Raw genomic sequence first — 12,845 nt, 5'->3', positions numbered from 1 at the left:
CAAAAGGCTTGATGCACCTGTCACTGTATATGAAAATGTATTAAGGTATAGCGAAATGTGTTCCTTCACCTATGATTTTATATAAACTGCTTCTGATGAATGAATGAATGGTTTATTTAGATCTTATTCCATTGGAACATTACAAAAGTCATATATTAATCTCTTTTAACATGATCGAAAAGGTATAGGCGGAAGCTAGTAGCTTATTAATGCCTATATCCTTATTACATAGTTAATTATTAAGGAGGAGAAATTTGAAAAACTAAAAGACAAACATTCAAATGAAAAACAAACAAGACTAAACAATAACAAACACAATAAAACAAAGTATTGAATATAATAAAATCCCTAGTATAAATCCAGCATTTGATCCTATTAACAAATTACCAATCAATGATCAATCAATGTGTAGCGTGGCCAGGACAGATATGTAACCAATGAACACATTACAGGCACGGTACACAAATCAGTCAATGATTCAGTCATTCGCTTTTGTATTTATCCAATATAGCATGTTTGAGCCTTTTTTGAATTGTATTACATTTTTACTTTGTTTAAAGGTATATTCAGTGATTTCACTTAATTCAAATATCACAATTTTTTTTGTTTTGTTGTGATAATCCTCCCTACTATAGAGTGTGCTGGCCATATAAGGAGTTCCTCCCTGTCCCCAGTTAACCCCTGGGGGTCAAAAAACCTTAGGTTTCGTTTTTGACTCTCTATCCTGATTGGACGAAAGGCTGGGTCCCACAGCCAAAAACGAAACCTAAGGTTTTTTGAGTGAAATCACTGAATATACCTTTAATAATATCAGGCAGGTCATTCCATAGTTTCACCCCGCGAACAGAAATACACATACTTTTCAGTGTGACAGTAAAAAAGAAAAAAAGAAACAAAGAAGATGATGAATTCACAAAAAGGAATGTATTTAATACTCTTTTTGTGCATGCATGGCTTTTAATCGTGGCATTTCAGAGAAAGAGAGGCGGGGAGGAGTAGGATGACGACTTGAGGAGGAGGGTGGTTGGTTGGTTGCAGGGATCCATCAAAAGCACTTCAAAGCACCTGGAGTTCGACCTCCTGTTGAAAGCGTCTTTCATTACTACTGACCTTCCACTCTGCAGCTCTGCTGGAAGCCGCATCCATCCCTAACCTTTCAACAGCACATGCAAAGTCTGTCCTCTTCTTCCTTGTGCTCACTCCTCCACTTGAGCATCTGTTAGGGGGCGGGGCCATCGCTGTGCAGTGGTACTTGCGGTAGCAGCAGTGATGCCGGAGCCTGCCGAGAGTCCTCTTGCAGGCCCTGCGGAAGGTGTGTGAGGAGAGGCAGAAGAGGAGGGGGTCCAGGGTGCTGTTGATGTACCACAGTGGCAGCGAGAGGTAGGCCTTCAGGACGGTGTAGACGAAGAGGGCAGTGTCAGTCCACACCGCCACGTACACTTGCATCAGGGATGAGGCGATGTCCGGAAAGTTACACACGACGAAAGCCACCACTACTGCACCTAGAAGGATTGTACAGATGTTAGGAAGAAAATATATGTGAAAGAGAGAAATTTGTCATGGACCCCAAGGACCCTTCCTGCAGCATACAGATACATTACAATACAATACAAGACAGTATACGCAATACAAGACAACAATGCACACAGTGACCCGTACAACCGATATGGCATCCAATTTAAACCTCCAAAAATCCAATTTTGTTATTTCAACTGAATGTGTGAATGTGTCACTGCTAGTGAGCCAGTCAGCGCAACATTGTCATCATAACATGGCGGCCCATAATACACACATAATTGCATTTATATTTTTTATGGAGGGACAGACAGTAGACAGTAGGTATCGGGAGTCGAACCTGCGGCACACTGCCAGGCTGGATTACCAGCCAAGGTGCCTGGACCACTGAGCCACGGCCCAGGCCTTTTCTCTTTATTCTATCATTTCTCCAGGGTCCGCAGAGAGGTGTGCCGCTGTCCGGTCGTGGACCGCGGTCCGCCTGTTGAGGACCACTGTACTACACTATACGACAAATACTTTGCGGGTCAGCAACTGTCTTCACTCAATTTATTTAAGAACAAATTGAAGCATGTTCTGATCAATCAGATCACTTAAATTATTCGTACTCTAATTATTATCTTTTACCCGTTTGTATTTGTTATTATTATTACATAATAATAATAACACGAAGTCTCGTGTTTTGTTCTAGACTTCTTCTGTATACTATGCAATCATGTTATCTGTCATGTATGTTGCATTCAAATCATGTATTAATGTTTGGTTATTGTACAGGTTGAGGCCTCATGTATGCCCTTTGGGCTTCTTGCCTCCTCCTAGCACTTTCCTTTTTTATCTCCTATATACAGGTTTAATGTTTGTCTTTAGTTCAATGTTTGTTTTGTAAACGCCATTGACAATGAAAGGAAAATGTACGTCATATTGTCTCTTTATTATGGCATTTAATGTTTGTGTCATGGCACAGTTTGTTTTACATCACCATTACATCACCTAATCATGAGTTAGACTTTAATATATTAGTGCCCCTCACTTCACACGGGTGTGATTCTTTTATACTGTGCTAATTCAAATCAAATCAAATCAAACTAAACATGACACTGAGGGCTGTATTTTGCGTGTCTTAAGTACCATGTCTTATTCCCTAACTTGATTAAACTGAAGACCTGGAGGAGTGATCAATGCTCTTTGGCCACTCAGAATAACCAAATGGCCTCCAGGTCTTTAGTTTAGTCAAGTTAGGGAATAAGACCTGGTACTTAAGACACGCAAAATACAGCCCTGAGCAACTGGCCCCTGCATGGTGCCCACATCCTTTTTAGTGTCTGCTAGTAAATGGATGGCAAGAGCTTCTGTCATGTAGAGGCCAAAATGGGGTTTGTACTTCACAAATCTGAACCCTGTGACATTTCAGAAGCAGAAATCACTGCGTATGGTCAATTTGACAATTGACCAATCTAAAGATCAGCATCGGTGTTTCTTCTTTTAAAGGGATTGTGACATTAAAAAAAAGGTTTTGGAATTGTTCTTGTTTTTTTTAGGTTTTCTAATCTCAATTGCACCCAAAAAACATGAACTTTTAACATTCAGTAGATTTTCTGTGATCTGGGGTTTTCTGGCTCAAACAGGTGCTCTGATTTGCCGGCAGTAAGTGACATCACTTACTGCAAATCCCATATATGTCAATGGGATTTGCCAGCAGATGTCACTGTTTCACTGTGTTGCCTGTTTTCATTGTAGCTCAAAAGGCCCAAAAAACCCCAAAGAAAACTTCAGACCACAGAAAGTCCACTGAATGTTCAAAGTTCAGGTTTTTTGGGTGTAATTGAGGTCATAAAACCTAAAAGAAAAAAGAAAAAGAAATGAAAATGAATGTCATAAAACCTTTAAATGTCGACAAAAGAGCCCTAGCTATATGTGCAGGTGTCTGTCTTAGTTACCAATAAGCCTCAGGGCTCTCTTCTCGTTTAAAACCAGTGTCCTGTACTGACGGTGCTTCACAACTCTGGTACTGCTGCCGCCCGACTCCGTCACGAGTCCACGTCTTCTCTTACGCCCGTGTCTTCTCAGGTGGATCAGGATGAGCAGGTACAGGGTGAAGATGGCAACCAGTGGAATCTGGAATTATTGGAGAGTGCTTGTTGACCAGTGTACCAGGGTTATTATTAGTGGTGCACGATATGATCGTATGACCCATTCTGACCTGAGATCAGATTCATACGAGGTTTCCACTGGACACACATTGGTTTGATTGACCCATTCTGACCAAAAATGTCAGTTGTTCTTCGATTTTTCAAAAATAGCAGACCTACAAGCTCGTAGCGCGCCACTCGGTGGCGCGCTATGAGCTTGTAGGTCTGCTATTTTTAAATAGCTAAAGCATAACATGATGCCAACACCAAAATGGGTGCCCGGTCAGAATGGGATAATTCATATCGAAATTCGGCTATAAAAATGCCATATCGGTATCAGATCGGTCTCAAAATATAGTACAGATTATTTTCACAGATATTGATGACACAATAATAATGTGACCGTCAGTGACTCTGTCGCTTTTGTTTTGTGTATTTCTAATGTTTGAAGGCAGCATAATCCGTATAGCTAATATCGGAATCCGTCAGAATCGGTATCGGCAGATATGACCCATAGTTATAGTTAAATAAGACACTAGAATAAATTGACACTAGAATAAAAAAGTTTTTGGATTTGAACCTTCGCAAGTGCAGATTAGTTTTTTTATTTATTTATTACCATTGAGCCAATAGAGCCTGCTTACATGCTCAGGAGATAAATTGAATCTTGACCAATCTTGGTCAATAAGCGTGTCAAATCCTAATGTATAAGCATGTTAAGTCTGTTTCCAGTGCCTGTTTTTTACCTCCTTTGCAATATTGCCAAACTCAGATCAGTTGTTTCACACCCAGAGTTAGAAATGATCATCCATGCATTTATATCATCATGTCTGGATTACTGTAATTCCCTTTTCACTTGTCTCTCCAAATCCTCATTAGACTGCCTGCAACTGGTTCAGAACACTGCTGCCAGATTGCTGACCAGGTCCAGGAGATCCTGCTACATCACCCCCATCTTGTTTTACTTGCACTGGCTTCCAGTAAATGATAGAATTCATTTTAAAATTCTTGCCATCACACACAGAACCCTCCATGGCCAGGCATCCCCATATATTTGTGACTTTCTCACCCATATGTTCCTAGAAGGTCCCCGAGATCCTCATCCCACGCCCTGCTTGTCGTTCCACCAACAAAACTAAAAACTATGATGATGATCTCTAGCCTTTGCTAGTTTCGCCTCTGTGGACCTTTTTAAAAAACATTTAAAGACCCACATTTTTAGACAGGCATTTGCAACATAGTGCTTTATTGATTTCTTGATTTTTACCAGTGCCGTTTTCTCTGTTTACTTTTTCTTTGCTTTATTCTTACTATAATTATTCTTATTAATAATATTACTATTGTTCCTATTGACATGTTTTGCTTTTATTGTTGTGAAGCACTTTGTGACTATGATGTCTGCAAAATGTGCTCTAGAAAATAAAATGTACTTACTTAGTGTCTAGGTGAGACTTGAACTTTGACACGATCTAAATGTCTCAATAGAAGATCAGGGAGACAAAACAGTACAAGCACCCCGATTGTATACGTTATATTGCATAACATTCTAAATCTCTACCATACAGATTAGACAAAGTGTAATTGTATTAATTTAAACAAAGTTACAGTGCTGCTTTAAAGGTATATTCAGTGATTTCACTTAATTCAAATATCACTTATTTTTTTGTTTTGTTGTGATAATCCTCCCTACTATAGAGTGTGCTGGCCATATAAGGAGTTCCTCCCTGTCCCCAGTTAACCCCTGGGGGTCAAAAAACCTTAGGTTTCGTTTTTGACTCTCTATCCTGATTGGACGAAAGGCTGGGTCCCACAGCCAAAAACGAAACCTAAAAGGTTTTTTGAGTGAAATCACTGAATATACCTTTAAGTATAATTATTCTGATGCCAAAAATTTTATAGTATTTTTACTATATATAAAATTGTGAATTGAGGACTTTTACTCATATTTTCTACAGTATGGTATTGATACCTCTTCAGAGTCCAGACCTTAACCTTAACCCGTAGCACTAGTCGTAGCATTTGCACTAGCCTCGACGACCCTGCAGCCATATGCAAAGTCTGAAAATAATATATAATGTTAACCAATATATAATGTTAACCAACTGCATCTCAGTGTGGTATAACAGCTGCACAGTATCTGACCGGAAGGCCCTGCAACGGGTTTGACCATAATACCCAAAGCTGAGAAAATGCCCTGTGAATATATTCACAGGGCAAACAAGTTTCAAATGGTCATATTTCCTTCAAATATTTGCCAATTTCAATGAATGATATATGAAAGCCTACATTCTGTATAGGCTACTTTAATTATCTGTAAAAAAACTTTTACAATACCTCCTTGCGGCACAAAGCATTGTACCCAGTCACATATGTCATTTAGATAGCATGTTACTGTACGTAGACAGACGCTCATGGCATGCAGTGTTTATAGCTTCAATGTACAGCTATTCTACTGTTAGAAGGATGATAGCTCCTTGGTTTGCTAGATGACTATTTCTATGCATTTGATGCATTGTGTTCTTCTTGCTTTACTTTAAAGGCCTATTCATACTCCAGTTTTAGCTGATAATGATAAGGTAATGGTACTGATTTAATAGTAAAAACCAAGAGATGTGCTTGTGTAAGTGGTGACCACCGTGGCGTGATGTATTGTGTGAGTGGTGACCACCGTGGCGTGATGTCTTGTGTGAGTGGTGACCACCGTGGCGTGATGTCTTGTGTGAGTGGTGACCACCGTGGCGTGATGTCTTGTGTGAGTGGTGACCACCGTGGCGTGATGTCTTGTGTGAGTGGTGACCACCGTGGCGTGATGTCTTGTGTGAGTGGTGACCACCGTGGCGTGATGTCTTGTGTGAGTGGTGACCACCGTGGCGTGATGTCTTGTGTGAGTGGTGACCACCGTGGCGTGATGTCAACAACACACATGGTACTGGCATCTTCAGCTCTTACCATAAAGAAGAAGCTTGCCCTCAGCAGTAAGGCTCCTTTGTAGACAGGAGCGGGGTCAGGCTCCGTCATCTCACACATGGTGGAAACCAGGAAGGCGTCCTCTGGCCGGGTGGCAGAGTAGTCCCATATACACGCACGAGCCTGCCCGTACACCAGGGCAAAGGGCACTGCTGAGGCCACGGAAATCACCCACACACACAGGAGGCATAGCCGACGACACTTCTGTTGAAGGAGGAGAAGAAGAAGAAGAAGAAGAAGAAGAAGAAGAAGAATTTACATTAAGTATATTGTTGCTGTCGGGCAGAAACAGCTCATCTCCACATTTTGACATTTTGTTTTTTTTCGCAAATTAACTCCCTTACTTGATCAAATCAAATCAAATCAAACTTTATTTATATAGTACATTTACATCGACCAAGGTCGAACCAAAGTGCTTCACATTACAAAGCATAATAACAATAATAAGCATAAGCACAATAATAAGCATAATAACAAACAGAAAGAAGGGGATAGAATATAGCATTATTTCAATGTGTAAAAGAGCAAAATGTAAAATACAATAGGCAGTACATGGGAACATCGTACATGGGTAGACTTAAATTAAATTGAATTAAAAGTGATAGAGTAAAAATTAGTCTTTAATAGGGATTTTAAAACCGTCAACGACCGAGCAGAGCGAACATGGAGCGGCAGGGCGTTCCAGAGGTTGGGACCGGCCACGGCGAACGCGCAATCTCCTCTGGTCCTGAAATGTGTGTCAGGCACAATCAGGAGAGACTGATTGGCCGATCTCAGGGCTCTTGTTGGGACATATGGAGTGATCAATTCAGCTAAATATGGAGGGGACAGGTCATTTTGGGCTTTAAAAACAAACACTAAAATCTTAAAAAGTTCTAATCAATTCTGAAGCGGAGCCAGTGGAGGGAGGCGAGGACTGGGGTGATATGGTCCCGCCTATTTGTGTTGGTGAGGAGGCGAGCGGCGGCATTCTGAACAAGCTGAAGACGCCTAATAGCTGACTGATCGATGCCTGCATGGAGAGCGTTACAGTTACTAGTCTAGTTGAAATAAAAGCGTGGATGACTCTCTCGAGGTCAGTGTGGGGCAGATAGGCCTTTGCCCTAGCTAGAAGCCTAAGTTGAAAGAAGCTAGCCTTGACCACAGAACTAATGTGCTTGTCGAATTTGAGGTTATTATCAAAGTTATTATCAAGGCTCTTAACTGAAGAATGGATGTTATCACTGAGGGGACCGAGTGGGGTGATGGATGAATGGTTGAAAATGATGACTTCGGTCTTGCTTTCGTTCAGAGTGAGAAAGTTTGTATTCATCCAAGATTTGATATCAGAGAGGCACTTCAACAGCGGCTGAGTGGGGTCGGTGGGGTCATTCTCTTCTGATCAAATAGTTTGATTCTCAGTTAAAGTGGTGACAATATTATCACAAGAAAGGATGAAATTACCTACCTAGGTTCCATCTTGGAGGCAAATCTTTCCTGTGATAAAATAGCTACGAATGTAATCAAAAAGGTACAAAGTACAGGATCTCCTCACTGGTCAGCAAAAATACTTTGAAGACCCTAACAGGAGCCCTCATACAAGCTGGTTCCTTCGACAATGCATGCAGCTCATGGTACCACAGCACCTCAACGGCCTTTAAAACAAGGCTCCAGACATCCTAGAACAAACTGGTCAGGCTACTACTTGCCCTAACTCCCAGAACCCCCGCTCATTTTGGTAGGGGTTGGAATGGCTTAGGGTTGATGACAGAGTACAGCAACTTGCAATGGGCCTGGTCTTCAAGCTTCGCTACACTTATAATCATACTATCTGTTACATTATGCATAGGTGTGGTTTGGGTGTTACAATAATGAAACCAATTACCGTGACACATGCCATTGCCTTTAAGAGAATTAAGGGCTTCGTTAAGACCTCCATATAATTATGGTCAATGCCTGTGTGAAACGTTGGAGTGATTGGTGCAGGCAGTGAGGAGCTACGGCAGTCACAGTGACAGACATTCAGACAGACATTGTCAGAATTATAGTATGATGATGATGATTATAGTATGATGATGATGATTATAGTGATGATGATGATGATGATGATGATTATAGTGATGATGATGATTATAGTGATGATGATGATGATGATTATAGTGATGATGATTATAGTGATGATGATGATGATGATGATTATAGTGATGGTGATGATGATGATGATGATGATGATTGAGACTCCAGAAGAAGGATCTGTTGTAGGTTGAAATATATTGTTGATGTTGGAGAATATATATATATATATCTTGTCTCGCCGCGGCCTCAAACGGTTTGTATTGTGACTCCTGAAATCTGTGGCCACAGTGGACCTTTTAAAAAAAAACATTTAAAGACCCACTTTTTTAGACAGGCCTTTGTAACATAGAGCTGTATTGATTTCTTGATTGCTTTTTACCATTGCCGTTTGTTCCGTTTTCTCTTTCTTTGCTTTATTTTCATTATTCTTATTCTATTGTTACTATTGACTTTGTGACTGATGTCTGTGAAATGTGCTCCATAAATAAAATGTAATTACCAGTACTTACTCTCCTCCTGTAAATTATTCACGCCAGTGCTGTTGCATGCTTATACTTTTTTCTGTTTGCTACCGCTATTTGTATTACCACACAAGCACTGCTCACACACTACCAACACCACTAAGAACAGGAGGAGGAATTATATGTCGTCTCTGTCGGGCGGAAACCTCATATGTCCAAAACAGCAAAAAAAAGCAGATCTACAAGCTCGAACCGCGTCCAAATATAAAAAGCAAATATAAAAACTCGACCCATGGCATGAAGGTGCCATGGGTCGAGTTTTTATATTTGCTCATTTTGATGCTTTTGTGTGACACTCGATCAGTGGTTTTCAACCCTTTTAACATCAAGGCTCATTGTTTATTGGGTATTTGAGCCACGGACCAGACTTCTTGTAAATTAGGTAATGCAGATTAAACTCACGGGTCCATTTGGTTCATTTTACACTCTCAAGAGTTAAAAGGGCCCATTTGGTTACCAGCTCTCCATCATATTGTCAATTTCTTGCATGAGAGGGGGAGAGGTTGTGGAGTCAGCTGCTTTAGCTCTAGTTTGAGGGTCCAATGGAGTTAGGTGATGTTGTCTGAAGCACTTTTTAATAACTTTTCATTGGTTCCAAATCTTTATAACCAACACATAGACGTAAAGGGTGTTTAGGTGTTTTTTTTGCCGGACAGCGACGACGACAGTGAATGAATATCTCCTTCCCAGTTAGCCCATTCTGACCGGGCACCCATTTTGGTGTCGGCATCATGTCATGCTTTAGCTATTGAAAAATAGCAGATCTACAAGCTCATATCGCGCCACCGAGTGGCGCGATACGAGCTTGTAGGTCTGCTATTTTTGGAAAAAAATCGAAGAACGAGTGACATTTTTAGAATCTGATCTCAGATCAGAATGGGTTCGTCAGACCAGCGTGTGTCCGGCGGAAACCTCGTATGAATCTGATCTCAGGTCAGAATGGGTTAGAACGTAGAAGCACGTTGTGTACCTTCAGAGTGCAGAGAGGCCACAGGGTGTGGCAGATGGCCGCGTAACGTTCACTGGTGAAGGCCATGATCACCCAGCTGGTGGTGGCACAGTAGATCTGCCGTACCATGAAGTAGGCCTTGCAGAACGTCTGGCCCAGGCGCCACGGGTAGCTCTCCCAGTAGTACCGGTACAAAGTCACCGGTATAGTCAACAGCTGCAGAAGGTCTATAAAGCCAGAGAATCACAGCATTATTAACCCGGGCCATTCTGACCTGAGATCAGATTAAAAAAATGTCTATTACATCCTGACAGTTTCATTATTAACCCATTCTGACCTGAGATCAGATTCTAAAAGTGTCTTCGATTTTTCAAAAATAGCAGACCTACAAGCTCGTATCGCGCCACTCGGTGGCGCGATATGAGCTTGTAGATCTGCTATTTTTCAATAGCTAAAGCATAACATGATGCCGACACCAAAATGGGTGCCCGTTCAGAATGGGTTAACAAATAGCTTGAGTCCGGAGATAATGTGTGCCAGTTTCTGTGAATTGTGGATAATGGATAACTATAGGGAACAGGGAGTCCCGCACACTGACAAAAACAATGTATTTAGAGTAGTACAGGCTGAGGAGGTAGAGAGAACTAGTGGAGTAGTGTACCTGATGCCACCAGGCTGAGGAGGTACTGGACTAGTGGACTAGTGTACCTGATGATGCACTGAACTGCACTGGCTTCCTGTCAAGTTCTGCATTATAAATAATTAATTCTGTAATTACAAACTCACCTACTGTGCTGTCAAAACCCCGAATTGGCCTAATTGGCATCAATCATTAATCATTAAAGAATTTGAAGAGCAACCAGGAGGGAAGGACTTGTGTGACCTCGCTGCTTTGGAAAACCAGGAGCTCAAGTGGGAGGTGTTTTGTCAAACTCAGAAGTGGAGAGTTTGCTAGGCATCTTCCAACATCACACTGGTAACTACATCTCCCAGGGTGCACCAGCAAGATGGCTGCTCGTTTGGCTGAGCTGGAACACCTGAAAAGGCTGGAGGGAGCATTCAAACAAACTATACACCAGAAACAAGATCTACTCGTCATGTTCCAAGTCCAAAGACGCCAATGGTTGGTGATAATATTTTGTCTTAATCAGTGATATTTGTAAATGCTGCTTAATGTGTTTAGAATCTGGCTTTAATGGGCTAATGTATTTAGTAACTGCTACAGTTTGGATTGGAGAAGGACCACTTCTCTGCTGCTTAAAGTACATTTAATTGTTTAAGATACTATATTGCTTAAAAACAAGACTGGTTAAAAATAACTTATTGATTGGAAAAGTGTTTAAAAAGAATTATCATTTGTCGTTTGGCGTTGTTGTTAATCTTTGTCTCTCTGTTTTCAAAGGTTTTCAACCTAACCGATAAGAAACCAACCAAATCAACAAATGAAGCCAACTGTGCACAGCATGAAAAAGTTGGAAAATAAAAGTTGAATGAGTTGGAAATCTTGGAGTTGTTTCCTTAATGTCCTTTGGAGTGGAAACAGAGTTTGACTTGACGCCTACAAATGTCAAAACGCCCTGACTCCACAGTACCTCTCAGGGTACGCTCTGGACAGAGCGTTCAGTGTGGCAGCCCAGGCCCGGCGCCACAGGGGTGCCAGAGGGTGCCCAGCACCCTCCGTTCCAAATTCTGCACCCTCACTTTTATGTACATACAGCATAGTTTTACTATATAAAAATTTGATGTGCACCCTCGCCATTTTCAAATGCCCCCTCAGTCATTTCATCCTGGAGCCGAGCCTGTGGCAGCCCCCCACCCTGTGGAACTCTCTCCCAATAGAGATTCGCCTGCATGCTCAACACTGGACTCTTTTAAGGCTGCCTTGAAAAGACACTTATTCTCTCAGGCTTATGGCATATATAGTTGTTGATTGTTGTTGGTACATTTTGTAAAGCGTCCTTGGGTTCATGAAATAAGCTATTATTATTATTATTTGATGCCACCAGGCTGAGGAGGTAGTGGAGTAGTGTACCTGATGCCACCAGGCTGAGGAGGTAGAGGCGGATAACACTGACTCTCATACGAGCATCCATGATGAGCGTCACCAAGCTCACACCGTTGAACAAAATCTGTAGGAGACAACGACAGAACCGAACGTGCTAAGCTAGGGCCTAGGGCAGCGTTTCTCAAATTGGGGCGCCTCAGAAGAGCCGGCTAAGTAGCTAGCCTATAGCAGTTTGCATGGTAAGTTTTCAGGCATTAACAAAAATACAATAAAAGCAATGCTTGCAAGCAATGCTTGCGCAACCATTGTCAACCTTATACATTTGTACCATATTACAATGAGCATTAGTGAGGACCAATTATATGAAGATACGTTGAAAATGGGTGAAGTGAAGGTGAAGTGTCCAAAACTAACATTAGATGTTGAATCTTTTGCAATATTTCCCCGGATGAAGTCATTGCACAATCAATCATACCCCAAGCAAGAAGATGACACTGTAGAAGACGGTCATGGGGATGGCCACAGTCAGCGGTTCTCTCTGGGCGATGCTGATGTTGAGCTCGGGCACCGGGTTGACACATGGGTAGATGACATCACAAGAGAAGGGGGGTTTCTCTGTCCCGTTCATGCCTTGTCAGCCTGAAGAAAAAAATCACACCCGTGCGAACTGAGTGGTGCAAATTCCTAAATACTTATCGTTAAAA

General features: G+C 41.6%; 2 protein-coding genes across 2 annotated transcripts in view; both read right to left on the bottom strand.

Moving 5' to 3' along the window:
- Positions 1–1,056: 1,056 nt before the first annotated feature.
- LOC310865277 (pyrokinin-1 receptor-like) lies at positions 1,057–12,769 on the bottom strand (the record flags this gene model as incomplete). The annotated part of the gene is made up of 6 exons (XM_083774302.1): positions 1,057–1,502; positions 3,453–3,630; positions 6,594–6,815; positions 10,158–10,363; positions 12,169–12,265; positions 12,617–12,769. The coding sequence occupies 6 exons, from the start codon at positions 12,767–12,769 to the stop codon at positions 1,057–1,059; spliced, it is 1,302 nt and encodes a 433-aa protein (XP_083630428.1).
- abcc2 (ATP binding cassette subfamily C member 2) overlaps positions 12,746–12,845 on the bottom strand; it is a 57,014-nt gene continuing 56,914 nt past the window's right edge. The window contains exon 33 of the mRNA XM_083774675.1: positions 12,746–12,780. The gene's annotated coding sequence lies outside the window, so the exon portion shown is untranslated. The remainder of the gene's footprint in view (positions 12,781–12,845) is intronic.

Source organism: Protomyctophum parallelum (assembly GCF_964188405.1).
Source record: "Protomyctophum parallelum genome assembly, chromosome: 10".
Lineage (NCBI taxonomy): Eukaryota > Metazoa > Chordata > Actinopteri > Myctophiformes > Myctophidae > Protomyctophum > Protomyctophum parallelum.
Note: the sequence above shows the minus strand (reverse complement) of the source record. Positions and strands in the feature narration are given on the sequence as shown.